Source organism: Zychaea mexicana, assembly GCF_025766255.1.
Source record: "Zychaea mexicana strain RSA 1403 chromosome Unknown BDB00scaffold_67, whole genome shotgun sequence".
In the NCBI taxonomy this organism is placed as follows: Eukaryota; Fungi; Mucoromycota; class Mucoromycetes; order Mucorales; family Lichtheimiaceae; genus Zychaea; species Zychaea mexicana.
The window spans coordinates 200,948-226,856 of NW_026516730.1; the positions used below are offsets into that span (position 1 = coordinate 200,948).

Genomic DNA, 25,909 nt, shown 5'->3' on the forward strand with positions numbered 1-25,909 from the left:
AGAAAGCACCGTTGATTTAATTGCACGGATCTCACAAGTCACTTGACCGACAATGAAACGCGTCAGGAACACACTTGATGGATCTAACGTCGACGGTGTAAAATGCGAAGAGAAACACTGTATTGTAGTATGTGGGTTTTCTTTGTACAGGAACAGTCTATTCCATAAGGCAAAAAAGAGGTGGAATATAAGAGAGAGAGAGAAAAGGAAATCAATGCAGAGAGATAGGTAGAGAGAGAGAGAGAGAGAGAGAGCGCTATATATGAGAGGCCTAATAGTGAGAGCGCGTGGCGGAATGTAATAGTATATAGAGAGGCGTGAGTACGTGATCAAAGGGAAGGTCATAGAAAGAGGATTATTCGGAAAGGAAAAATAAAACACAAGTGTAAGAGGGTGGGAATGGATGCGAGAGTATGTGCTATTTTAGAGAAGAGTGAGTTATTCATGGGGAAATATTTTTTAGTTGAAGGTGACGTTAATGTCGGCCTCCTTGGCGGTCTTGACAATGTCAGAGAACTTGACGACCTTTTGTGCGGCCAAGTCAAGATCATCGTTGGCATAGATACGGAGACCAGAGTCGGCAATCTAGGCAACAACATAACAACAACATGAGTTAAATCCAATCATATATACTCACTTTTAGAGATAGCACACACTCCACCACATACCAGCTTCTTGGCCTCATCGACCTTGGTACCCTGCAGACGAACAACCAAAGGAATCTTCAGATCGAGCTCCTTGGCAGCGGCAATGATACCTTGGGCAATGATATCACAGCGCATGATACCACCAAAAATGTTGACAAATGCGGAGGTCACCTAGTAGATAGCGTGTGAGTCATCATTCTGGCTGACACAATCAACTATTTCGTAACTTTTATATATATATATACCTGAGGATCGGATGTGATAATTTCAAAGGCAGCCTTCACAGTATCGGGAGTAGCAGCACCACCGACGTCCAAAAAGTTGGCGGGTTTGCCACCGTGGAGTTGGATAATGTCCATAGTAGCCATGGCAAGACCGGCACCGTTGACTAAATAGCAAAACAATAAAGGCATTAGAAACCTCCCCAAACAGATGCGCCTTTTCTCTCTCTCTCTTACATGAGAGATTTCCCCTTCCAGTTTGTTTTTTTTTCTTTACATACCCAAGCAGCCAATATGACCGTCCAAGCCAATGTAGTTCAGGTGGTACTTGGCAGCAGCAGTTTCACGCGAATCCTCTTGAGTAAAGTCACGGAGAGCAAAGACATCCTTCTGTCTAAAGTCGGCATTGTCATCAAAGTTCAACTATAGAGAGAGAGAGAGGGGGGAGGGGGAATCATCAGCCATTCATGTTCCGTGATTCGTCGTCGTGATCAACTGTTGTATGACGTGGCGTAGACGCGTGTATAACACATACCTTGGCATCCATGCAAAGAACTGTAACATACAGGGAGTTTGAAAGCGACGCGCGTTAGTGATAACCCTAACTCCCCTCCAACACTCGCAATCCCAAAAAGCCAAGGATTACTTTACCTTGGTGGTCCGATGACTCAGACAAGGGGTTGATTTCAACCTGTGTGGCATCCTTCTCAGCAAAGAGCTTGTAGAGATTGACAAAGGTATCGGCAGCCTTGTCAACAGCGACGGGGCTAAAGCCGACGCGCTGGGCAAGCTCAGTAGCCTGTTCCTTGGTCAAACCGACCTCAATGTCCACAGGCATGGTGACAATCGCATCCGGGTTCTCCTTGGCAACGGTTTCAATGTCGACACCACCTTCGGACGAGGCAACGACGACGGGACCGGCAGCCTTACGGTCCATCAAGATGGCAAAGTAGTATTCGTTGCGGGCATACTTGCGCTCACAGATATAGACAGCATTGCAGGGCTTGCCAATGGCTCCGGTCTGTTTGGTGATGAGTTGCTGGCCAAGCATCTTTTCAGCGAGTGCCTGACCTTCTTCGGGTCTAAAGGGGAAATTCTTTAACATTTTTCTCACGCAGGAGCACGTTTACGAATCGGTGGTACGGAGCGAGTCGGATTCGTGGAATAAAGGGGAAATTATTTATGGCTTACGTGGAGAAAGTCTTGACACCGCCCTTGAAGCCGTTACTGAAGGTACCCTTGCCACGACCACCGGCAAGAACCTGAGCCTTGATGACCAGGTCATCCGATCCTGAATATTTTAAGAAAAGGCAACGCGTGTCAGCACATCTCTTCACACAAAGACCTCTCTCTCTCTCTCTGTGGAAATATAATGTTTCCCTCTCTTTTTTTTTCCTCCCCAAGTTCTTACCAAGACGCTTTGCAATTTCAAAGGCTTCTTGAGGAGTCTTGGCAACTTCACCCTTGGGTGCGTTGATGCCGTACTTTCGCAAAAGGTCAACAGAGAGGTATTCGTGAATGTTGAGGAAACGCTTTTGTTGCTGAGTGGGTGCACGAGCGGCCTATATAGTAGTTATTTGAATAAAAGAGAGGAATGCATAAGTATTACAAGTTGCGTAATGTCTAGCCTTTGGGTGAATATAGTGGTAATGGCAGTGCTTGCTGGTGGTGGTGGTAGTAAGGGTGTTCGTTTGACTCACCATGGAGGCGCGGGCGGCAAGGGCAGATGCGGAGCGCAGAGATTTGAACATGATGTATGAGTATGTATGTGTGAGAGATGTGAAGAAGAAGAAGAAAGAAAGAAAGGTTCTATGAAAAGTGTAGATAAAGCGAAAGAGCCAAGACAAGTGCAAAGAGTCTCGTGTGCAGCGTCCTTTTGTTCTTTTGGCTTTATGTAATAAAGAATTGCAAGCACAAAGCGGTGTTTATTTCTCCCTGTGAGTAAAGACGGGAATCAGTGGGAAAAAATTTGACAATTATCACATGTGCCGAAGTTAGCCGACTCTTACCAGTGTTTCCCCGCCACCCCCCCCCCTCCTTCACCTTACCCACCTTTCTCACTGTTCCCCTTCGCTAGCATCCGGGAAACAAGGAATTGACGCTTATTCTGGAAGGCCCCCCTCCCCGATACCCCTTCTCCACTTTTCTTGTGGAGGCAACTTCCAACGCGAGGATATCCTTATATCGATCGAGGATAAAACAAAAAACCCCCCTCCCTTGACTAGTTGCTGGTAAGAGTTGGGAAAACCACGGGTGAATTCGTGCTAATTGATTGCCCGAAAAGCGAAAGCTGCCTTGTCAGCCCGATAAATAATCGGCTGGAACAGAAAATCAACGTCATTTTTTAAAAGTGTCGATCTGATATTTCCAAGGGCGCGTGTGTGTGTGTAGCTGGCAAGTTTGCCCCCACCATTGGAAATCGTAAATACAGCACAAAGAAAATACTCTACCAGGCCTTGCTCGTGATGGGTATAAGTAGTAAATGATCTTCCGGGTCCATTACGAACTGTGCGAAAAAAAAAAGCCCCATTATTTTATTATTTTTTTGGTAGCGGTTGAAAAAGGCCACACATGACTGCCATTTGTGGGTGGTTCGTGAGCGGCCGACTTTCCCGATCGCTCCGTTGAAATTCCAGGGGCAGAACCGGAATCTGCATATCGGGGGCATCCTTAGATTAAAATGCCATGATACGCTTCTCTTTTCAAGCTTTTTGACTCAAGAAAACAATTGTAGAGAGAGAAAAATCATTTAAATTTACTATGAGGCATTTGATTGTACATTTACAACATGTATTTAACGACGCGCTATCAATGTAATCACTAGGATTTATGTTATCGGATTGATCCTCAACTGATCCGAAAGGGTCAGCATGTTTCGGGTTATATACTGCGTTGGGATGCGGAAATTGAAGGTCGTCCCCCTCCGCTAAACCATGGACAAGGGAGGAGGATGTATTTAATGGTTGTAATTACGCTGCCAGCATCAGTCTTTCAACAAAACTCGCCACACATTAACTGCACGGGAAACAGGAGGCTAGTCAGTGACCTGACTTGAGAACGATTATAACACAGCATGTAGCGCTCGTACCTTGCATCTCAAACAGTATATACAATTATAGACTGCAGCAACGCTCCTTGTTCTATCTGTTCCTGGGCTTGTAGTTCTCACTGAATGCACTATTCTCTATTAAGGCAACCTCCCCAAAAAAAAAAAGAGACAGCTATTAGTCGTTTCGAGCAGCTATATACAATTAGACGAACAATTCAGATTACATATGATGACGACTCAAAGCCTCACTGGTAGATAAACTGTGCAACAAAACTCAATGCATGAAGCCTTTTTATAACCCGAATTTTAAAAGTACGTCTTTAACCGCAAATCCAGGGGGAGAGTATATATTATACACACAATGACAATGAAATAATAGACAGATTGGGTATCTGGAAAGTCCAAATTTCCCTTTTGGGTGGCCTTTTTGTTTTACCCATTGGATGTCCTTTTTCCACTGTATAGACACCTAAAATGTGGGACCGTCCCCAAGGCTCCTGCAAAGGTTTTCGGGAATAAGGTCCCCCAAAACGGTAAATCTGAGATTTTGGATCGGAGGGCTCCCCCACTCTAATTATTTGGATGCCTAGCAGGGAGGTCCAGCAAAAAACAATCCAGATGGAGCGAGACGCCCGAGTTTCCGGAAAAGTATATATATATTATGCACATTTAGCTACAAACAAAAAATAGTGAATGAATATTCTGTATAGGAGGAGTGAAGGGGAGAATGTCCTCATCGAGAGGCCCTTTACGGGTCATTAGCTCGTCCCTTATCATCCTCCTACATCTACTCACTCTACGCCATACACACAGCCCTCCACCCCTCAAAGCTTGTATCTTGAGTGGACACTTTTTTTTACGCAGGGGTGACAGATCCCTTTTTTTGTTCTATTTCTCAATGTTTGGTGAGAGCACGAGTTAATTGCTGTGCACAGCTATTCTAGTTAGCTTAAACAATAGAGTTTTTTTTTCTTCTTCTTTAATTATTGGACACAAAAGAGAAGATTACTGATTATTGCTAATGAAACAATCCTCGTTATAATGACCGGGAAACAAGTCTAAGCTTCCTCAGTACTACTACTACGACAACAACCAAACCCCCGCCCCCCCTTTGCTGGATCGCATTAACGCCGAGCATGGCAATCTTACAGGGTGCTCAACTTGCATTAGATAATATGGGAGCCTCGGGATAGGAGGAGGAGGAGGAGGAGAAGAAGCCAACTATTGACAGGAGAGAGAGGTGTAAAGTGACAAGTGTAAACGATGACAGACCACGTGATCTGTTGATACGTTTGGTTAGCGGGGAAATACAGTAGAGAAGTCCTACTACATCCATTATTGAAGATACAGCCGATTCGGATTTGCTAGAATATGGTAAGCTCGTGCAACGTACAACAAACAGATATGCACTGTTCAGGCAATTCCAAATCTGCAGACCTATTGTTCATTTCACTCGTTCTTTTTCCTCGCATAAAAGTAGCCTATATACTAGCCACCCCCCCCGTCTGTAGTACCAGGGAAAGAAGATGGAATGGTCAATCTTTGCGTGAGTAGTAGCTCCACACCAACGGGCTCCCTAGTGTGGTGGCACTTTTGCTCCCAAAACACTCTAGTCTTTTCTAGCTACTACTCGAATGTACAAAAATGAAAAAAAAAAATAGCATTGCTGCATTGACGATCCCTGCGTACAAGTACTTGTAGCTAAAAAAGGCAAACATCGCAGGTGATGGGGATATAGAGATGCAGCGAAACAGCCACTTGAAGGCGCTAATACACACATAACCTCAACTCCCACTCTCTCTCTCTCTCTCTCTCTCCTAATGGGTAGTTATTAACTCATTATGGTTACTAAATCATAGGCAGCATTGCAGCAGCAAAACGTTTTTTGACTGTGGATGATCATTGTGCTTGTGGTTCACCCAACAGCAGAGAACGGACAGTCAAATGGAGGCGTTATCATGAGGTTCTCTGTGTTGAGCTGCACCAGCACGGAGCTCGCACTGCTTTAGTAATTCGAGTAACAGTACCCGACACTTTTTTTTTGTTGTTGTTGTTGTGTTGTTGTAGTAGTAGTAGTGTGAAAAAGAAAACAAGAAACATTGGTCCCACTTTTTGTTTCCCAGCTTTTTGACGCCTTTTTTTCTTGAACTTTCTCTCTTTTGCTTTCCACATCTCTCTTCAATACTGGAAAAAAAAAACGTTCATGAAATAGACAGTCTCTCGGTACATGAATGCACACCTATTCCCTATATTCAGGATCCCCAATAACTCAATAAAAACTCAGCACAAGAGAAAAAAAAAAAAGTCCCAGTGATCAAGCGCGCCGTCTTTTTCCTTCAGGTCGTTAATAAACTGGCAGAAGTAAGGAGGCATTTGTTTGCCGTCCTAACAAGTGAAGCATACGACCCTCTCTTTCTCTCTCACACAAAAAGGGCTCGAGAAGGTATACCAAGTGGTATCTTTTGATATCGTCAAAAAGGCTCTCTGTGAATGTGACAAAAACAACGGGTCGCTCACCAGATGTGATATTGCTCATCCCAAATTAGAACGCTTGCCCGTTCACCCCGCATTTCCACATATACGCTCAACAACAACCGTCGCAAGAGAGACGCAGACAGAAAGAGGATTATAATTGACCATGTTCTGCGAGCCTAATAATATTAATAACCCCAAGCTGCGACCCGATTGTAACGATGCACTCGCTGCCCTGCATACTTTCTCTTCTTTCTCTCTCTTTCTCTAACCCTTTCTTTTACTTTCTTTCTCTTATCCCGGGCTCGCTACTACAGTACTCTTACGTGCTTCCCGTTTCTAGGGAGCTGTTGTATATAGTAGAAACAATCGAACAGTAAGTATCCAATAATTGAAGAGCAGGGCAAAGATATAAAAGTAACTCTTTTCTCTTCCCTTCACACACACCCCCCCTCCCCTTGATTGCTCTCTCCATTTACGCGTCACGGCATTCTGAATTTTGACTTCTTTTTCCTTTTTCACTTGTCTTTCTTTAGTTCTTCTTCCGTTGTCATCGATAGGGGCGGGTTCTTATCCCGTCTACAAGACTTGGAGAAACTTGTAGATTCTATGACCGACGAGAAAATAACGTGGACGGCTATAGTCAATGAAGATGACGACAACGACGACGACGACGACACTTCACCACGAGGACCACCCGCTCAACGGACCGATGATGTCGACGCAAATGAAAGGAATCATTTGCCCTTTGCAGCAGGACTCGTTGGCATCCACCCGAACATGGTTGCTTCTGACAGGCCAGCCTATCCGCACGTATCATCCAGCACGCATAGCGTCGCCAGCTATTCGTCTTTAGCAACAACAGCAACAACAACCACAGCGTCACTTGTTTTACCAGATTCGGCTGCGCCCTATCACCACAATGTCTCCCCTCACGCTTCGGATGTGTCCCAGGTCCCGTTACAATGGCCCGTTCAGAATTATTATCAGCAGCAGCAGCAGCAGCAGCAGCAGCATCAACAGTACTATTTACATCCGCATCTTCCACCGCACGCAGGAACATCATCGTCAGCTTATCAATACATTCCACATGGCTCTTCAAGAAGGCGGATAAGCTACGATGAAGCGCGCATTATCACTCGAGATGGACACTCCATCCCTGCTACGCCGTCCTCTTTAATTGCAAATCGCGCATCCACGCAAGGTGGACATGCCAGAAATCCAAACATGCTATTATCACGTCGTTCATCAGTCGATCCACTCATTTTGTCGAGAAGGCAGCAGCAACAACAACCACGGCAGGCAATAGCGTCGTCGTCGTCGTCGTACGTAAAACGTTCTTTCGATCGTGCCTCGTCGTCACACTTTCCCCCTACAACAACGATAAATCAAACCTCGGTACGGAGGCAGCAAGAGATCATCATTACGCCACATGATTTTGCAACATCAGTGTCCCTGACGCAACAACAACTTGTTCTTGAGACCGACACAACAAGCGGCAGCAACGCATCAGCCTCGGAAACGCCCCCTACCGTCGTTACAACAACAGTGCCAGAAATAACCAACAATCCTTTAAGAAACCACGAAGATGAATTACAGTTTCTGCGCGACCAATGGACCACTGTATGCATTGCACTCAGCTCTTTGCGTAACATGTACGTCGCTGTATCAGCATCCACAGCAACCGCCCCATCTTCATCTTCTTCTTCTTCAATCCCTGCGAATTCAACAGGAGAAACTTCTTTGAGTTCTCGAGCAGCAACAGCAGCAGCAGTAGTAGTAGACGGCTTGAGTAGTCGCAGCTCCAGCAGTAGTACCGTGCCGACGAGCACGCGACGAAACATTGTCGACTTTCCCATCCCACCCTCCATTGCCGTTACGTCATTTATCGGTAGAGCGCCGCTGCCGAGACAGAACAGCCAGAAAACACGTGGGGAGCGTTCAAAAGGTCGCGGAAAAGGCCGTGCTAACCAACAACAACAACAACAACAAGGGGATCCACCATCGACAGGAGGAGGAGGAGAACTCCCTTCAGATATTGAGCACGAGCTGCTAGCGGGTTACGATGACGCTATGCTACAACTACGACAATTACAATTCAGAGTGGAGGCCCTTGAAGCAGAAATCCATCGCTTGCGAACTGGCAATACAGAACGCTCGAGAACAACTTTAACTCCACCACCTCCACCTCCACCTCCAACAGAATAGTAGCCCTTCTTTTTTCCTTTTCTTGCTCTCGACACCTTATACCCCCTCCCCCCCACCCCCCACCCCACCTTTTTTTTATGCCCTGCCAGAGAAGGAATGCAATGGGACCGAGTTTTTGGATATCGCCGGTGATGCTTATTTCCAATTGGCTTTTTTTTTCTATTATTATTATTAATCTTATGGGGATCTACATATCCCCTGATGTCACTCTGTTTAGAGAACATTCTTACTTGTACTACTGTCAAAGACGCTCGCTTGTACTTTTCAGAACAACAACCACCCCCACTTTTTTAGTTATGCATTTTCTTTTTTTTTTTATTATATGATGCACTACATAATTTACGCATGAATACGCTCTCGCTAATATTTTGCTCATTCTTCCTGCCTTGTATTTACGTATGCACCCTTTTTTTATCTTCTTTTTACATTAAAAGATACAGCAAGTAGCAAATCTAAAATCATCAATGTTTCATGCCTACTTTTTTATTTCAGAGCTGCTCGAGCGACCAAATATTTCCTTGCGTAGACCAAATTATTACATATAGGAGTTTTTACATCCGTTACACATGTCCCCTCTACTATCTTCACTCCTTTGGTAGACCAAACTTCTCCCCACACCAATTTCAGATTTTTCTTACAATCTGTGATTCTTTGCGTAGACCAAAAAAAAGTGAAAGTGTACTTCTTTGTGTAGACCAACTTTTATTATGTTGCCTTGTAGTGACGTTCAGTACGTGAGATATAATATCCAGTGGTAGCCATTTACCACGCAAGTTTGACATTCTATTCTAAACATTTTTCTTTTTCTTTTTTTTATTAGAAGAATATAAAGAAAGAGAAAAAAAGAGAAGTTTAAATGAAAGTGTATAGGGATATGTTGGAGAAGATAAAGTATGGTTCTGCTTTTTATTTATCAGAGTATATGATGCTCTTGGTCGCCCTAATCTTCACTGTCTGAGTCATCGTCATCTAGATATTTAAAACAGCCGTAGTCAACGCTACGCTCCATGTGGAAAAGCGCCGTATTGCTAAGGGGACTGTGTCCTTCTGCTAGGCTAATGGTGCAATCACAATCTTCTTCTGACTCACCGGCCGACTCGAGATCTTCCCTAACTAGGCGCATACCGACCTCTGGAACAAAAACAGAGTCTATATATTCCGGGGTATCCATCGGTTTGATGTGCTCATTCGCAGCATCGATCTCGTGTACCAGCATGTCTTGGAGTGTTTTTGCGATAATTTTCTTGCCTTTAAACCCATAGTATCCAGGCTGTAGAATATAAAGATAATTGTTATTATATCATAGGATCTACTATATATACATTTCGATGTTGCTGTAAAATTTCGGATTGTAAAGAAGTAGCTGGCGCAGCAATATTTCAAATAAATTCTCGAGTGTTTGTGTTTGCAGCTGACAAGTCGCAATGGAGTGTTTGCTATCACTATCATTTTTTTTTGGTCAATACAAAGAATTACACTTTCACCTTTTTTTGGTCTACGCAAGGAATTACAGATTGTAAGAAAAATCTGAAATTGGTGTGGGGAGAAGTTTGGTCTACCGAAGGAGTGAAGATAGTAGAGGGGACATGTGTAACGGATGTTTAAACTCCTATATGTTCTACGCAAGTGGTCAGCTCTGCATGAAAAAATCATCATTATACTTTATCAGTGATACAAAACTTCGTTTGTACATTGTTGTCATACATAATGTGGTTCTCATGCAACCCAGCACGCGATAACACGTCAATCTTTCTATTTTTGCTCTCTATGGACCTAGTACAAGGTTCTAGGTCTTCTTCTATATGTAAAAGACTATACTACTACTATATGTCTATCGCTCGTGACATAGATCGTAACGTGTATATATAGAATTTATTGGGTATGATTATCTTCAATGATAATAATATAACGAGAAATGCTTGTGCCGGGATGATGATGATGTCTTGGAAATTGTTCGCATGAGGGAAAAACGCCAGCGCTAATTTCACTTGATATCGTTCACAGTGGCATCGATCCACTGCATGGTTCGTTTTTCCCTATCCGTCTATACACTATGTCAGTCTAATGCTTTTTGTCCGCAAAACAATCTCAAAGTGGGGTAAAGAAAAAGAGCGTCGTCGGTGATCGACTGGGACCAAGCTTACTTTGGATGCTTTGCTCTTGACCTTTTCACCAATGGCCTTGATGACATCTTGCTTGTGTATTTGTAAATGTTCGGATATCTGCCTTCGAAACCGACCCATCAAAATAAGGTCGTCTTTGGAAGGGAGCTGGAGAACGAAAGGAGGTGGTACGCAAAAGGGACACTGCCATGTATCGTTTAACGCGTCGACATTGAGGCATTGGATCTAGTTTACTGCATGAGTTGGTCTTCCATTTTGTTTTTCTCGCACTCAGCCCATGCCGCCGCCGCCGTCTCCCCCCCTCTTAAAAATGAGTCGACAAGAGACTTGATTTGGATTGTTACCGGTTTTATTTCATGTCCTTTTCGAGCATCGCGCGACAGATTGGTAGGTTTTGACATTCTACTTTGATCTTGAACTCCTCTGGCTATTGTGATCATAAAGAGTGATCGTTTATTGTGTCTGGTAAACTCCGCCAGAACATGCAGTCGCGTAAAAAAAAAGGTTAGCCACACAAATGTTGCAAAGAGCCATACTACGCTTCCTTTCAACAATCGTTTTGCGATCCAAAGTTTTTACGCATCAAACATTCAAGTTCTTGATGGTTTCGCCTACTTAGTACTTGTTTATCATTTGTCTGCTGATTGTAACTTTTAACAATCATTTTTTTTTTCTTTCGCCATGGCTTACAACTGCTCCTGCTCAACGACGACACACTTTTTGTCTTTCGCAGATCTCCAAGGAAGCATGATACATATGCCAAACAGCTCCCCACACCCTCTGACTGTGTGTTTCCACAACAGGGAATTTAAAGTCCAAGTACGTGCCCACGACGCGAAATCAAATCGTACCCGGGAAAATATATTTCAGCATCCGTAAACGAATAAATTTTGTCAACTTTGGATACCGTGGGAGATCTGTCGTGCTTTTGACATTGCAATTCGCCTTTAATGCAAACAAATAATAAGAAAACACCAGTACCCTTGATACATTGCAAGCGTTCTTTCAAGTTTGATTGGCTCTATTTACACAATTTTCATACAGCATCATTATGGAATGATGCAAAAGCAAGGCTCGTGTAGAGCGCTGTTTTGTTACTGATTGGATACATCAAAAACGCATTGAAACTTGTGTAACATGGTGGTCATGGCAGGTATATAAAAAGTTGTACCTTTTTTTCTTCTTGTCTAAAGCCCACATTTTTGCTTATTAAAACACTACTCCCCACTCTTTTTTTTGCTTCATAGCAACACCATTTTCACCCCATGTTTCGTCTGTCGCCTAGCAACATGACTCGCCTAGCAACGCTATCCAGAGATGTACACCCCTTTGTGACACGTATGTTATATATATCCTGTTGTTTAAATTATTGCCCTCCTCAACCCCCCGAAAAAAAAAGGGTCAGTGATCTACAGTGATTAATCGTCCCAATTTTTTGGCACATGTATGTTTAGGGAGTACGCGCACTTTTCATTCATCCAAAATGAGAAAACAAGTCATCTCGAACCAGCCATTGCGTGCAATCACAGCATCTGTAATATTCAGTGTGATGATTTATGGGATGGGGGTTGGGAGAAGGGGAGGTTCAAAAGAAGAAAGACTGATGCATCCGCCCCATTGCTGCAGGGCTCTATTTCTAGCAAGTATCCAGTGATTGATCATGTCTATGACGCAGTAGTGGTTGGTGCAGGCGGCGCAGGTATGCGTGCTGCATTCGGTTTGGCAGAGGCAGGATTGAACACGGCCTGCATTACAAAGCTCTTTCCCACACGCTCACACACAGTAGCAGCTCAGGTACATGATGAACTCCAAGTAGTATAAAAAAACCTTTTACACATTTTGTATAATATGCTAAAAAAAAAAGAAAAAACATCAGGGTGGTATCAACGCTGCTTTGGGCAACATGACTGAAGATGACTGGCGGTGGCACATGTATGATACCGTGAAAGGATCAGATTGGCTTGGAGATCAAGACGCGATCCATTATATGTGTCGTGAAGCGCCTCGTGCTGTAAGAGAACTGGAGAATTACGGAATGCCATTCTCACGAAACGCTGAGGGTAAAATTTATCAGCGAGCATTGGGTGGTCAAAGCTTAAAATATGGCAAAGGTAAGCTGGCATTTCGGTCGTGTTTAAAGCTCCTTGTGTGTGAAAACATTCTTTACTAGCTCTTCTACTTACATACTTAAACACACAAGGTGGTCAGGCTTATCGTTGTGCAGCCGTAGCTGATCGTACCGGCCACGCCTTGCTTCACACCTTGTATGGCGAGTCACTTCGTCATCAAACCAATTACTTTATTGAATACTTTGCACTCGATCTCATCATGGAGGATGGCGAATGCAAAGGTGTGATTGCGCTCAACATGGAAGATGGTACCTTGCATCGCTTCCGATCGCACAAGACGGTGCTTGCTACAGGTGGTTACGGCCGATCCTATTTTTCGTGTACCTCGGCACACACGTGCACGGGCGACGGTAACGCCATGGCAGCGCGGGCTGGCCTCCCACTCCAGGATCTCGAATTTGTCCAGTTCCACCCTACCGGTATCTACGGCGCCGGCTGTTTGATCACCGAAGGGTGTCGTGGCGAGGGCGGTATACTGATCAACTCGGCGGGTGAGCGATTCATGGAACGCTACGCCCCCACTGCCAAGGATCTGGCTTCCCGCGATGTGGTATCCCGCGCCATGAGTATGGAAGTCAGAGAAGGCCGCGGCGTGGGTCCCGAAAAAGACCACGTCTATTTGCAACTGCACCATTTGCCGGAAGAGTTGATCCGTGAGCGTTTGCCGGGTATCTGCGAGACGGCTTCTATTTTCTGTGGTGTGGATGTCATTCGCGAGCCGATTCCTGTCATCCCAACAGTGCATTACAACATGGGTGGTATTCCAACAAAATTCACGGGTGAGGTCTTGTCCATTGACGAGAACGGCGAGGATAAGGTGGTCCCCGGTCTGTACGCCGCGGGTGAAGCAGCTTGTGTTTCAGTCCATGGCGCAAATCGTCTGGGCGCCAACTCGCTCTTGGACATTGTTGTCTTTGGTCGTGCCGTAGCACATCACATTGCCGAGAATCTGTCTCCTGGCGAGCCGCTCAAGCCATTCGCACCCGATGCAGGTCTTGCGTCGATCGAAAATTTGGACAACGTGCGCACGGCCACAGGCCAAAACAAGACTGCAGATATCCGATTGGAGATGCAAAAGGTGATGCAGTCCGACGCGGCTGTTTTCCGAACGCAAAAGTCTTTGGATGAAGGTTGCGGCAAGATTGATAACGTGTGGAAGGCGCTTCAGGATGTGGGACTGTCGGATAGAGGCATGATCTGGAACACAGATCTTACAGAGACGTTGGAATTGCAGAACGCTTTGACGTGTGCTGCTCAGACGATGTACGCTGCTGCGGCTCGTAAAGAATCGCGTGGTGCTCACGCTCGAGAGGATTACACCGAGCGTGATGATGAGGTATAAGTTTCTGAGCCATCTATATGCGAACAAGTACTAACTATGAATTGTTTAGAACTGGATGAAACACACATTGTCGTGGCAGGACCAAGAAACGGGCCAAGTTACTCTCAAATACAGAGCCGTCACGGACACGACTTTGGATGAAGAAGAGTGTAAACCAGTCCCACCCGTAGCTAGAGTTTATTAAACACTATTACCATACTTGTAAATATACACGCATTAGACTTACTATATACCAAGTGTAGAGAACGGCAAATAGATTGGCTCTTTGTCACAAAAATAAGGAGGGGTACCACCCTATCCAAACGGGATTTTGCATTTAATCTCAATAAGTAATCGCCCTAATATGTTAATGAGTTATTAGGGGGCTGATCGCTAACAATACGCAAATAACGTGCTCATCAGCTGGTTATCCAGTAGAATGAACGTTCTCGTCACTGAGAATATTAGTAGTAAAAGAAACAAAAATGCGTTGCATCCTCTTGTATGATTCACCGTCAAGGAGCGATCATGTTTTTTTTGGTGGTTCGGAGAGAAAGGGCCGAGAGCCGAAACTCAGTGGTGCTAATTCCACACAATGGGGAACAACTCTCGGCAATTTGTAGGTCCCGCAAAGTTTTGAGTACACCCTCTATCTCTTCCCAACTCCCTCAATGACAGCCTCTAAAGTAGTGCAAATTTCCAAGGAGATAGAGGATGCACGCTGCAAAGGGAATTGGAAGCTCATTCCAGAGCTAGCACGACGCTATAGGAAACACAACCCCAAAGGTGAAAGTAAGTTATACCGAGTCACTGCTAAACTAAAGTTCTTGACAGTGCGCTGACATACATAAACTTTTTTATTTTATTATCGCTTCCTGTATATGCAGTCTTGGCACAGACAATTTCAGCCGAAGCTTCGCTATCGCAACTGTCCTATAATGCCCGTAAAGACACAACACCGATAAAGGCACCAGAGCAGCAGTACGATACCCTTGAAAAACCTACCCTGCCTCCACGACTCGACATGAGCCAGGTGAAATCGCTTCAACTACAGCTGAAATCGGTCATACAAATGAACGACGATTCGACAAACGAAAAAGAGGTGTGTATCACTATGAGTCGTAGTCATGCAAAAAAAACCTAAAGTCTGACTATTATGTGTTGTGGGCAGTTTTCAAAAGTTATATTAGCACGTTCTTTCTTTGAGTGCGGCGAATTTACAAAGACTCTGGATATGCTGCAGCAATCTTCTATCCCAAAGCAAGACACGGTATTCGGTTATCGCTCAGTTTTACTTTTACAAGCATGTGTGATCAAAGGTGAGAAGGGTGGAACGCCAAGTCTGAGCAAAAGGGTTTACATGACCAACTAAACGTTGGCGTTTCGAATTTGGTTAGCAATTAGTTTCGAACTTACTGGCGACGTATCTTCGGCATTGGAAAGTTACAAAGGGGTGGCCATTGCAGTCAATGATGTAGCAGGATCGAAGGATCGTGTCTTTACAGAATGGGCAGAAGAAGGTCTTTATCGTGCCGCCCTTGTGGCATTAGAGAATGAGTATGTGCTCCCCTATAAACTCTCTTTAAAATTAGAGTTTCAATTGGTTAAACATATAAATGTAAATTATATTTTTATGTAGTACCAGGAATGTCGCATCGACATTGGAAATTTTACGCGCATATCAACGAGCAACAGCCGCACAACCAACGACATGGCGACTCCAGAAACGGCTCACCGTAACCCGACGATCGTTGAAATATTTGTCAGAAACTTACCGTCGAGGGGAGTATTGTCCTCCCGAAAAGGAAAGGTAGTAACAAAAAAAAAAGAATGTGGTCAATTACGTCTCGATGAACATACAATAAGCTCACATGATTCCGCAAAGCAGTCCCAGCCAAACCCTGTTTATGGTGGAAGCGACCCAACTCCGTACTATCTATGAAAGTATGATTCATGCTTCTGCAGTATTCCCTCGAGCAGATCAAGTCAATCCAATCGTCCTCGAATATGTTGATCAACTAGCAGAGTTGGTGGATCTGGTCGCTTGGCCTATTTGCGATTTGCGAGCTTTCGCAGAGGTAATTTTCAAAAGAGATTAGGAGAATGCTTATTACTCACCCGCCCTTTATTCTTTTTTTTACAGTCATTGAATCGCACGACTCAGAAGGCATTCAATTCCCCTCGTATCATGCGTCATCAATTTCACGTCCAGGTTAAGCTGGGCGAATTCAAAGAAGCGCATTACGCTTTTCGCTCTTACCTGTACCTAGTCGGCCTCACGTCTCAAGCACGAGACGAATCACGGCTCCATGGAGAGGCGCTAGCAACAGATACTGACGGAAACAACGTTCCAGTGCCACTGATTAGGGAGGAGGAGATTCGACAAATGATAAGCGATCGAGGTGTGGTGGATGATGGAGAGGTCAAGCCAGCGAAGTCAATTGCTTCGAAACGAAGCGTTGAAAAGGAGTCAACGGAGGACGTCCTGAAAGTGCTGCTATCCTCCATTAAAATGCTGTGCGAAGAGCTGGAACGAGGGGCTGAAGCTGTGGAAATGGCGGAGATCGCCAAGAACGTGTTCGACATGGAGCTGGAACCAGAGCAACAAGACATTTGGACAACGCTTGGAACACGTGTGTATCGAGCGGCAGGCACCGCATATGGTCTCTTGGCAACACAGAGTAAGTTTGACATTCAGCTAAAATGTTGTCAGTATTATAACATGTTTGTGTAACAATGCTTGCTGTGTCACCATAGCCATGGATCCTACCATGCGGCCGGATTATCACGGAAAAGCTCTGGAATATCTGGGGAAGTCTCTCGAAATTTGCGAATCTTGGGAAACATACTATCAACTTGCGCTTGAGCGAGGGGAGACACGCGATATACGGCAGGCTGTCCACGCGGTAACCAGGGCATTACAACTGAATCCGCGATATATTGCATCATGGCATCTGTTGGTTTTATTATGCACCTGCCCGGCCCAAAGCGATATGCAGCAAGCTTTCAGAACCTGTGAAACAGCTCTGGAAAAAGTACAAGATATCATTTCGGAATACCAAGAAAATGAATTCAGTAGCGGCGAACTTGGAACAAGGCCTGGTTTTGATGACTTTCTGCAATATGTTTTGCTGGAAACAACACAGTCGATGCTGACAAATGTAGTCAAGGGATCAGAGGATGCGCTCGAAGCACAAAAGGATGTTTTCGGTTCTTATAATTTGATAGCACTACCCGAGGATACGGATATGCCATATGTTGGATTGTACAACGAAGGCAATGAGCGGAATCCGATGGTTGTATCAGGATCTCTCGGTAATTTGAGCGAGACAATAGCATCGGCAGAAGCAGACCCTACCGAGAAACGCATACAAGCCAATGGAGTTTCGACCGGCTCGCTTCGCCAGCAGAACGGCAGTCTCAAACATCTTTCAGAAAAAGGCAGTCCACTAAACGGCAAAGCCAACAGTGTTAGGACCGAGCCAATAAATACTGCGCATCACCGCCGATTACATCCTTCCCTCCACCTTTTCCGAGGACGGTCACTCAGAAGACATAAAAATATGTCAGCAGTACCCTCCAATGACGACAGCGACAGCCGCGAGAGCAGAGACTCGCTGTTTACCAACTCTAATGGTAAATTTCAGTTAACGGTTATACATATTATACCGCCAAAATTAACGATTCATGTGTGCTTTACATAGTACGTGCGAGCTATCCGATGCAGGCATCGAATACTTCCTTGCAAAGTGCAACACCATCATTTAATTCAACACGTTCACTCAATCCCCGAGGCTCCATCACAAGCTCCTCTTTCACACAGTCTACAGCACGTTGCCGACTACGACAGAAGCAATCGACACGCATATTATGTAACCTTTGGCTACTCTCAGCATCTTTCTTTTTGAACATGGGACGGATCGACGAGGCACTCAAATCTGTAGAAGAAGCAGAGAATGTGGACTGGACAAGCAATGCACGGTTATGGTGCATGCTGGGACGGATACGTTTACTTCAGAACAAGGTCGATTGGGCAATCACAGCATTTCAGAAGGGATTAGTGTGTGAGAGCAACGACATCGAATGTCGAGTTTGGTTGGCCAAAGCATACCAAGAACAAGGCTTGCTCGAGATAGCTGAAGGAATTCTAGAGCTCGTAACCCGGGGAAATGGGTGGAGTTGTGCCGAAGCTTGGTATGTTTCTATTTTTGTTGTAAATCCAAACAAGTACGAAAGTTGTGACCGTGTCATTTATCGCTGTGTATTTATAAATATATAGGTTCTATCTTGGTGAAGTGTATCGAAAAACTGACCGTACCGAACGTGCAAAGGATTGTCTTTTATATGCTCTAGAATTAGAAAAAACGCAACCAATTTTACCATTCTATGTATTACCGCGTTGTGTATAGTTATATTTTGTGCCGCTGTTGTACAGTTTATAAAGTAACATGTCAGACTTTTTTTTCGACAGGCAAGCGCTTATAGCAAATAAACGAGCCTTTTAAAATAATAACAATGGCGAAACGAGTCATATATGATGTATTTATCATACCAATTCTTTTTATGATATATAGGTAGTAGGTGTAGGATGGCGTGGGTATTGGAGAAGACGTGTCAAAAATGTACAGTGTGCGCAGCAGCGTGACGGGAAAGGGTTCCTGACCATGACGGAAAGCAAGCCTGTTACGAACATGGTGTTTACTCACGCAGTGGATCTGGCTGACATTTTTGACAACTACCGTTCAACCACAATGGTATTGATACTGATCTCCTGATGAATCAGCGCACCACTAAAGCTAATAGGAACTATGGCCCCTCCTCCGCCAGCTTGAAATCCACCAGTATAGACTCGGTCTCTAGCCAGCGCTACGCGCGTATCGTACCTTCGTCCGTCCGGTGCTGGATTGTGGTCTAGTCATTAGCAGCCATGTCATCTAAGCAAATGGAGAAACTACACAACGCACACAAGGGCTGCTTCAAAATGGCATTAAATCGCAATACAAGTACACAATTTTCGACGATTATTCCTATGGTTTTAGCCGATCTACCATCAATGCAGTGTTGCTTCCATACTTTATCTTATAAAAAAGCTGGTTGTAGGATGTCATGCGTTTCCACTGTTTGTCACAATCATTGAAGAGAAAGGTCAGTCCAACTTAACGAGCCATAGTTGACACAGATCCCCACGAGGACGAACTACAAACTTGAGTTGGAGTATACGTGATCGCAGTTGCAGGACTGCCCGTCAACCGACCCATCAGGCTGAAAAGAAACGGCGAATTGCTTACCCGCGCCAGCAATTTTAAATCGATCAACTGCCTTCGAAGTACCCGCAGAATTGAGCCCATTCTATATTTGCCAGTATGCTCGCGAGACCGTCACCGTCTAGTCAAACGGCGTATGTACTGGCTCAATGACTGTCGTTGTGGGGCCAAGGAAGCTAAACCAGAACACTTCGCTAGCTGCACTCTCTGCTTCGCCCGGAACTCAAGGAGCTCAAGGAAGCATTTGAACAAATACCACACCTACCCCAACACAGCAACGTCATTATCACTACTCTTCTCCCTCTTGATTATACCATAACCTACATATGGATTTGTATTATTCTTCGCCACCACAACATATAGTACTAATTAACACTAGCATAACTTTTTTTCCTACGGGGGTTTCTTCAGTTATTGCATCATATCTTCATTTGCAAACGATCTTTATTCACAATTGTATCTCAAGGAAGCGACCACTTGCCCATAGGCGCGGTCAACTTGGTCTTCCATAATCAAAAACAAATATTTGAATCTAACAAGTAACAATTCGGTTACCTCGTTCGTTTCTAAGGGGCACACATTAAAATGCATTTCCTTAAGTGTAAAAGATCAAAACTTTAGCGTATGTGACACTAGCCACAAAGCAGCCGACACATAGAAAGTAGAATAGAAAACTTGTTGCACTTGGACCAAGTGCATGTGTGCTGGAAACCAGTTGATGATCTGCGAATAGTAGGGGCGTCCCCTACCGAGTAGCATTGTAGAGTTAAGATAGGCCGGTTTTAAGAAGATACTTTTGATAGAGACGATCAACAAGAAATAAGCGAGTTATACATAGCTTTTATCTATTGTCTGATGTACCTCAGTATCTACTGCTGCAATTTGTTGTATATCATACACACCTGCAAGAGCCGCACACAACGGATATTCCATTGTCCAATCCCGCAAGACAAAACATAACCGGACAATTTTCTTTGTCCCTTCTTTTTCGCTATTGATGATAAACAGAAAATGTCGATTGAAGATCTAACGTGCCCTGTGTACTCAGTACCCAGTACGACTTTGGGCAGAGGATTGCCCAAGCACAGTAGTGGAATTTTTGTTTGGTGATCGGAGAAAGCTGTTAGTGCGCTTGTGCTATTAAGGCAAGATCTAATAAATTTTCATTTCCATTTCATTGTCCCCTTGGCCAAGCAATCGCCCGGTCATCAGTCTGGTTGCGGGTGCAGGTGGATTGAAGGGAGCACTCGTGCTAAAGTGCCATAAGCGCACTGGGCGTAGATCTCGTATGCGCCACTGCAATCTATTTAGCAGCCAAATCTAGTAAAAATAACAGACCCGCTTGGAGCTTAATTTTTTTAAATATTTCTTGTCCCGCTTTTTATTACCATTTCGCTTGCACACAGTACACAAACTAACACTCGTCCTCTCTTCCTCTCTTTCGCTTCCTCTCCTCTCTTCTTCTCTCTCTCCCTCTCTTTCTCTCTTTCACACTCACTAGATAGTTTCGGTGTCTCGGTTCCACACCACCCGATAATTCTCTCTTTCCTTCCTTTTTCTCCATTCCTTTCCCTTTTTCGTTCCCGTTCGTTTTACCATCTTTGAATGCCATGGCACCACCTCCACCCAACAATGTCGAAACAAAATACTACGATTTACCCACCGCCGCTTATCGCCGGGGCTCGATCACTGCACTCAACATGCCGGTAACTACCAGTAAAGGCGAGTTGTCATGGAAACAGTCGTTCGGGTTCACTTCAGGGCGTGGAGCAGGGGCACCACTTTTCGGCCGACAGGACCGCAAATGGCGATGGTGGCACTACTTGACGCTGCTGATATTCGTTTTTGGTGCCTTGCAGTTGGTGGCGCTCGTTACCGGCTACAGAATCCTGCATGGGCAGCCTTCAGCAGTACGGATCGGTAAGCACACAATGCCTACAGACATATTATAAATACTTTTACCCGTAACCTGTCTGCCTCGTGCCTTGCGATCAATACGAAGAAAACAGTCGGGACTAAACCATGAAAATATTATTTTTAGCCCTGAGACAGTACCCAGCCATCCCATACAAACATCTAGACACCAGCATACCGGTTAATACACAACAAGGTGCTACTGTCTATCATGTCACAAAGGAGTTCGGACCTGCCATGATGAGCAGCATTGGTGTAACCGTCACTGCCCTGGCTGCGGCACAACAAAAAACAGGCAACGCGGACGTGCGGATCGTCATGCCATACTACTCGTTTCTGAAAAACAAGTACGACATCAACAAGTATGCCGACATGGTCATCGACGTCCGTGACAAGAAGAAGCGCTTGATCCCTATCGAGTTTCGCGTCTGGAAGATGGACTATGTCTTTGACCCTCCGGCTCCGCCATCCAACGTTACCGTTTGGCAGCTCGTGGATGGTGTCAACACCTCCGTCTCAGTAGCCCCGCCCCCAGAACAACCCAAACCCATCCCGCGCACAGAACGTGTACAGGTTTACCTCATTGGTCCGGGTAATAGGCGTCCATTCAGCCAAGTCTTCCGTGCCAGAAACGCCCTCCAAATCTACTCCAACAACCCACCTGGACTGCCCCGCGAATGGCAAGATCAGTTCTTCAGCAAGGCAGCCGCGGCCTTTTTGACCCACCAGGCCGCTGCTAGAGACGAAGAATCCTTGTTTGCACCCATTGGCTTGGCACCTCACATCGACGTCGTCCATCTACATGGCGCCTCTACGGCCTATATTGCGAAAGCATTGCACGATAAGCGCGAGTCTAACCAGCTAGGCCCTAAACCACCTGCAGTCGTATACACGATCCACGACTACAAAGAAGAGCTTCAGTATACAAACTCATTGGCGAATGTGCATAAGTTCATGGATGAACCTCCGACTGTGGACGACCTCGTACTACAACCTTATACACGTGGTCAGCGGGTGTTCATGTCAAGTTTAGGCATGGATCACGCAAATGTTGCAACAATGGTCGGCCGCACTATGGCGTCTGATCTTGTCGAAGGCCGTCTTGAAGTTTATCTCAAAGAAATCGGGATGGAAAGTGTTCTTAAAAAGGCACAAGAACGACGTTTCTTTGGAATCAGCAATGGTGTTGATTTCAACCAGCTGAACCCATTTAGAGATCCACGATTAGTGACACGTAAGCTTGGATATCCCGAGTACTCGCTGGATATGATACGCAGGCAGCCCTCACTAGCTTCGAAGACATCGGACGATCCAAAGGCACTTGATGTTCCAGACGTGCGCACAATTTGGCCGCTCTCTGACACAATGAGCGATTATGTGACTACCTCAAAAGACCGTGCAAAGCGGTTCCTTGTGCGACGCAGCCTGCTCAATGAAGACGACTTGAAACGACCATTGGCTCTCTACATTGGCCAATTCCAGCACGACAAGGGATTGGAACTCTTCGAGGATGCTGCTGCATACTTTGTTAAGCACGACGTCAAGTTTGTCATCATTGGCCAGCCTGGCGATTATCCGCTCGAGCGTGTCGAAGCATTGCAGGAGAAATTCCCGGACCATGTCATTGTCATGTCAACAGCAGCCCAACAACGGCGGTGGTCCATCTTTTGCCGTGCCGCAGCGGATTTTGTGTTCGTTCCCAGTCTGACTGAAAACTTTGGACTAATGGCAGCCGAGGGTCTGTGGTTTGGGTCGTCTGTGATCTCTACTGGTGTCGGCGGAATGGGCGAGTATTTGATCGACCGGCCCTCCGAAGCAACGTGGTCGGAAGCAGAACCTGCACGCGATATCCATATTATTCGCGACAAGGTGACACGTGTGCCAACTGTCACGAGCAGTGAGTACTACAATGCTTATCTGTTTGGTGCAAGCAACACGACCACGCTTGAGGATGCGATCCGCGAAGCTGCTGCTGATTTTAACCGAAACAATGCAAGCAAGTCACTGCGTGAAGAGTACGTTTTGCGCATGCTGCGGTCGTCGTACTCTTTGGGCTGGCACCGTGGTCAACAGGACGGCCCTGTACATGATTACGGACGCGTTTATGCCATTGCACTCGCCGATCGTCGTTTCAACAGTCTGAATAGTCATGAGGTTTTTGAAGAAGATGCCCTGCTTCGACGGTTATTGCGGCAGCGACAGCAAAACTTCCATCAAGTGGACTACTATGCTCTCAGCGAATCCTTCTAAACCTTTTCCTTTGTTCCATATCATGTACCAACCCTTGTAATCTTATGTACCATAGCGCTTGTCCTTTTTTTTGTTATTCTCACACATTCACCCTATCATCAACCATAACCAACAGCCAGCAATCATTATTCTCTACCCTCGCCAACACACTCACACATACTTACTTACTTACACTCGCACACTAAAATATATTTTCGCAATCCTTCTCCCCCCCCATGTTCTTTGCATTTTATTAGAGTACTCCTTCCTTGAATTACATCTATCCTTAAACAATAAACTCACAAAATCACATGTTTATCTAAATCTCTGTCAAATCTGTAAGCACGAGTTGGCATATTTGACAGCTTGTGTTGTGTAAATAAAACATGCCACTTTGCTTAATATGCATGCACCATGTGTTATGCGAGCTAATAACATTCATGCTTGTGCGTACAGCTGCAAGAAAAATGGAAAACTTGGGGGAGGGGTTCCTGAATCACAGCATTCATGGTCTCGCCCTTTAATCAGCAGCCTTCAAACACCTTGCGACTTCTCTAATATGATGCAATTACAGTACATGATAAGCTACGCTCCTTATACGTTTCTTCTCAATGGATCTGCCGGTTTTCTTCTAGGAGTCACTTTCTCGGAGGAACCCCAGAGTTTTCAAGAGCAGTCATTACATGATATGCAGCGGACAACTTCACTCCGTTCTAAATCAACCCCACGCAATCAACCATGTTGTTAAGTCGACATGTTTTAAATCGATTAGTGAGCTGTATAGGACACACTTATTTGTATACGGCCCGCTCTTTTTCAAATAGGTTAGTCGAATAATTTCAAAAAATATGTATCATACTCCCGCCTTTCCTTAATTGTAAATATCGACTTGTGTAAGCGTTTCGACTATTCATCAAGCTATATAAACCTTGAATCCGTCTGATACGGTGTCATCGCTTTTGCTAAGTACGTAACCAAAAACAAGGTAAGATGGAACACCTGCATCCGCGAAAGGAGATCAATCCCCTCAATTCGTAATTGTACCCCCTTTCTTAGAATGATATGCATGAAGATGTCATTTGATGAAGTCTTCTTGTTGTGGCTACAAGGAAAAAGTATATGACGATTGCTTGCGCGAGTAATGTGGTGGTGGCAATTTTATTTTACTACGTCCCTTATAGCATAGCGAGAAGAGAAAGAACAGCAAGAAAGGAAATGTCTCCCATATATTCCGGAACCACGGCAAAACAATTAACTATGTACCGATGCAGATTCCGAGAAATGGTGTATTAAGTAACGTTCAGAGTCAGCGAGGGTAGTCTTTTTGAGAAAAATAACCTTAATCCAGATCATCAATCATTAACCGACCGGATCAACAGCCAGAAGACACACGCCCCTCGTCGGGATGTTTGTCTATTCACGTACTCAAAGAGAGATCAATGAAGAAAAAGAGCCTTTTTAGGCAAAAGAGCCGGAAAAAAACCAAAAAAGTATATAGTATAAAGATGCACGTTGAGAAATAAATGTTGATATGGGAGTGGAAATCAAAAGTAGGAAAGGAAGCGAGATTCAAAGGGAAAGAGTTAGAGTTAGTCAGAGAGAAAGAGTGTGCGCTAAGTGTTTGTAAGTGTGTGTGTGTGTGGGATATGTTGTAATGCATGTGAAAAAAGCGGCTGGCAGCCCGATTTTGTCCGTCTTGTCGTTTAGGAAAAGTCGTCTATTGTGATAACCAGGTGTTTTACTTAGTTGTCTGGTGGTTTCTGTATGTGGGAGGAGCAATTTGGATTCGTTGGGTCCTGGTGTGTGTATGTCGCACAAGCTTACCATTGTCATTTGCTATTAACGAGTCCCATGTCGTGCATCGTTGTTCAGGTGCATTGAATCGGGTTGTCTTCTGACCTATGCCGTTCCTTGGTGTATAGTGCATGCCATAATAACCGTTCGTCAATTGTATCGGTGTCGGTGAGAACATTTCGTCGGTGGTGTCTTCGATACTAGATGTTGTGGATTTCGATTTTGAAGTGCATGTAGAAGAGAGTGATGACGGATACGAGGTAGCCTGTGCAGACTGTGCAGGGGTTGATAAAGAATTGCTGTTGTGCTGTTGTTGTTGTTGTGATGGTTGATTAGGGTTTTGTTGATTGGGGACGGTTGGAGAAGTTGATAAGAACGGGGTGGATGTGTCTCGGTTGTTTTTGTTATTAACACGGTTCATATCGAAGCCTAGAAGCGACGAGATTTCATTGAAAGCGACTTGTGATTGTGACCGAGGCGTCGGTTCTAGCGATGGTTGCGAAGGAAGGGATGCTATGGTCGACACTGCCGTGCTCGT

At 44.9% G+C, this 25,909-nt stretch overlaps 9 protein-coding genes across 9 annotated transcripts; 6 read left to right on the top strand and 3 right to left on the bottom strand.

Annotated features, from left to right (window-relative positions):
- Positions 1-230: 230 nt before the first annotated feature.
- On the bottom strand, positions 231-2,763 carry BDB00DRAFT_836557 (uncharacterized protein). Its single transcript, XM_053124493.1, has 9 exons — positions 2,569-2,763; positions 2,280-2,430; positions 2,060-2,159; positions 1,520-1,950; positions 1,404-1,423; positions 1,150-1,291; positions 893-1,035; positions 669-818; positions 231-585 (listed from the first exon to the last, which is right to left on the bottom strand). Exons 1-9 carry the CDS (start codon positions 2,617-2,619, stop codon positions 460-462), a joined length of 1,314 nt encoding a protein of 437 aa, XP_052977006.1. The 5' UTR covers positions 2,620-2,763; the 3' UTR covers positions 231-459.
- A 4,282-nt stretch (positions 2,764-7,045) lies between these two features.
- Positions 7,046-8,597, top strand: BDB00DRAFT_940813 (uncharacterized protein; the record flags this gene model as incomplete). Its single annotated transcript, XM_053129357.1, has 4 exons — positions 7,046-7,343; positions 7,642-7,718; positions 7,840-8,044; positions 8,285-8,597. Exons 1-4 carry the CDS (start codon positions 7,312-7,314, stop codon positions 8,595-8,597), a joined length of 627 nt encoding a protein of 208 aa, XP_052977007.1. The 5' UTR covers positions 7,046-7,311.
- Positions 8,598-8,677: 80 nt separating this feature from the next.
- On the top strand, positions 8,678-9,236 carry BDB00DRAFT_836561 (uncharacterized protein). The gene is made up of 2 exons (XM_053124494.1): positions 8,678-8,993; positions 9,090-9,236. Exon 1 carries the CDS (start codon positions 8,699-8,701, stop codon positions 8,921-8,923), a length of 225 nt encoding a protein of 74 aa, XP_052977008.1. The 5' UTR covers positions 8,678-8,698; the 3' UTR covers positions 8,924-8,993; positions 9,090-9,236.
- Positions 8,858-9,607, top strand: BDB00DRAFT_533761 (uncharacterized protein). The gene is made up of 3 exons (XM_053117758.1): positions 8,858-8,993; positions 9,090-9,327; positions 9,418-9,607. The coding sequence occupies exons 1-3, from the start codon at positions 8,943-8,945 to the stop codon at positions 9,465-9,467; spliced, it is 339 nt and encodes a 112-aa protein (XP_052977009.1). The 5' UTR covers positions 8,858-8,942; the 3' UTR covers positions 9,468-9,607.
- Positions 9,237-9,919, bottom strand: BDB00DRAFT_836563 (uncharacterized protein). Its single transcript, XM_053124495.1, has 3 exons — positions 9,571-9,919; positions 9,418-9,488; positions 9,237-9,327 (listed from the first exon to the last, which is right to left on the bottom strand). Exons 1-2 carry the CDS (start codon positions 9,811-9,813, stop codon positions 9,450-9,452), a joined length of 282 nt encoding a protein of 93 aa, XP_052977010.1. The 5' UTR covers positions 9,814-9,919; the 3' UTR covers positions 9,237-9,327; positions 9,418-9,449.
- A 382-nt stretch (positions 9,920-10,301) lies between these two features.
- Positions 10,302-11,222, bottom strand: BDB00DRAFT_836567 (uncharacterized protein). The gene is made up of 3 exons (XM_053124496.1): positions 11,065-11,222; positions 10,742-10,945; positions 10,302-10,641 (listed from the first exon to the last, which is right to left on the bottom strand). Exons 1-3 carry the CDS (start codon positions 11,158-11,160, stop codon positions 10,582-10,584), a joined length of 360 nt encoding a protein of 119 aa, XP_052977011.1. The 5' UTR covers positions 11,161-11,222; the 3' UTR covers positions 10,302-10,581.
- A 693-nt stretch (positions 11,223-11,915) lies between these two features.
- Positions 11,916-14,530, top strand: BDB00DRAFT_836570 (succinate dehydrogenase flavoprotein subunit 1). The gene is made up of 6 exons (XM_053124497.1): positions 11,916-12,058; positions 12,175-12,254; positions 12,347-12,514; positions 12,597-12,831; positions 12,921-14,185; positions 14,241-14,530. The coding sequence occupies exons 1-6, from the start codon at positions 11,986-11,988 to the stop codon at positions 14,373-14,375; spliced, it is 1,956 nt and encodes a 651-aa protein (XP_052977012.1). The 5' UTR covers positions 11,916-11,985; the 3' UTR covers positions 14,376-14,530.
- A 103-nt stretch (positions 14,531-14,633) lies between these two features.
- On the top strand, positions 14,634-18,677 carry BDB00DRAFT_533936 (uncharacterized protein). The gene is made up of 11 exons (XM_053117760.1): positions 14,634-14,672; positions 14,794-14,962; positions 15,058-15,272; positions 15,342-15,489; positions 15,568-15,727; positions 15,810-15,980; positions 16,056-16,248; positions 16,314-16,851; positions 16,928-17,806; positions 17,875-18,364; positions 18,450-18,677. Exons 2-11 carry the CDS (start codon positions 14,842-14,844, stop codon positions 18,577-18,579), a joined length of 3,045 nt encoding a protein of 1,014 aa, XP_052977013.1. The 5' UTR covers positions 14,634-14,672; positions 14,794-14,841; the 3' UTR covers positions 18,580-18,677.
- Positions 18,678-20,811: 2,134 nt separating this feature from the next.
- On the top strand, positions 20,812-23,986 carry BDB00DRAFT_836586 (uncharacterized protein). The gene is made up of 2 exons (XM_053124498.1): positions 20,812-21,354; positions 21,476-23,986. The coding sequence occupies exons 1-2, from the start codon at positions 21,045-21,047 to the stop codon at positions 23,596-23,598; spliced, it is 2,433 nt and encodes an 810-aa protein (XP_052977014.1). The 5' UTR covers positions 20,812-21,044; the 3' UTR covers positions 23,599-23,986.
- Positions 23,987-25,909: the final 1,923 nt, after the last annotated feature.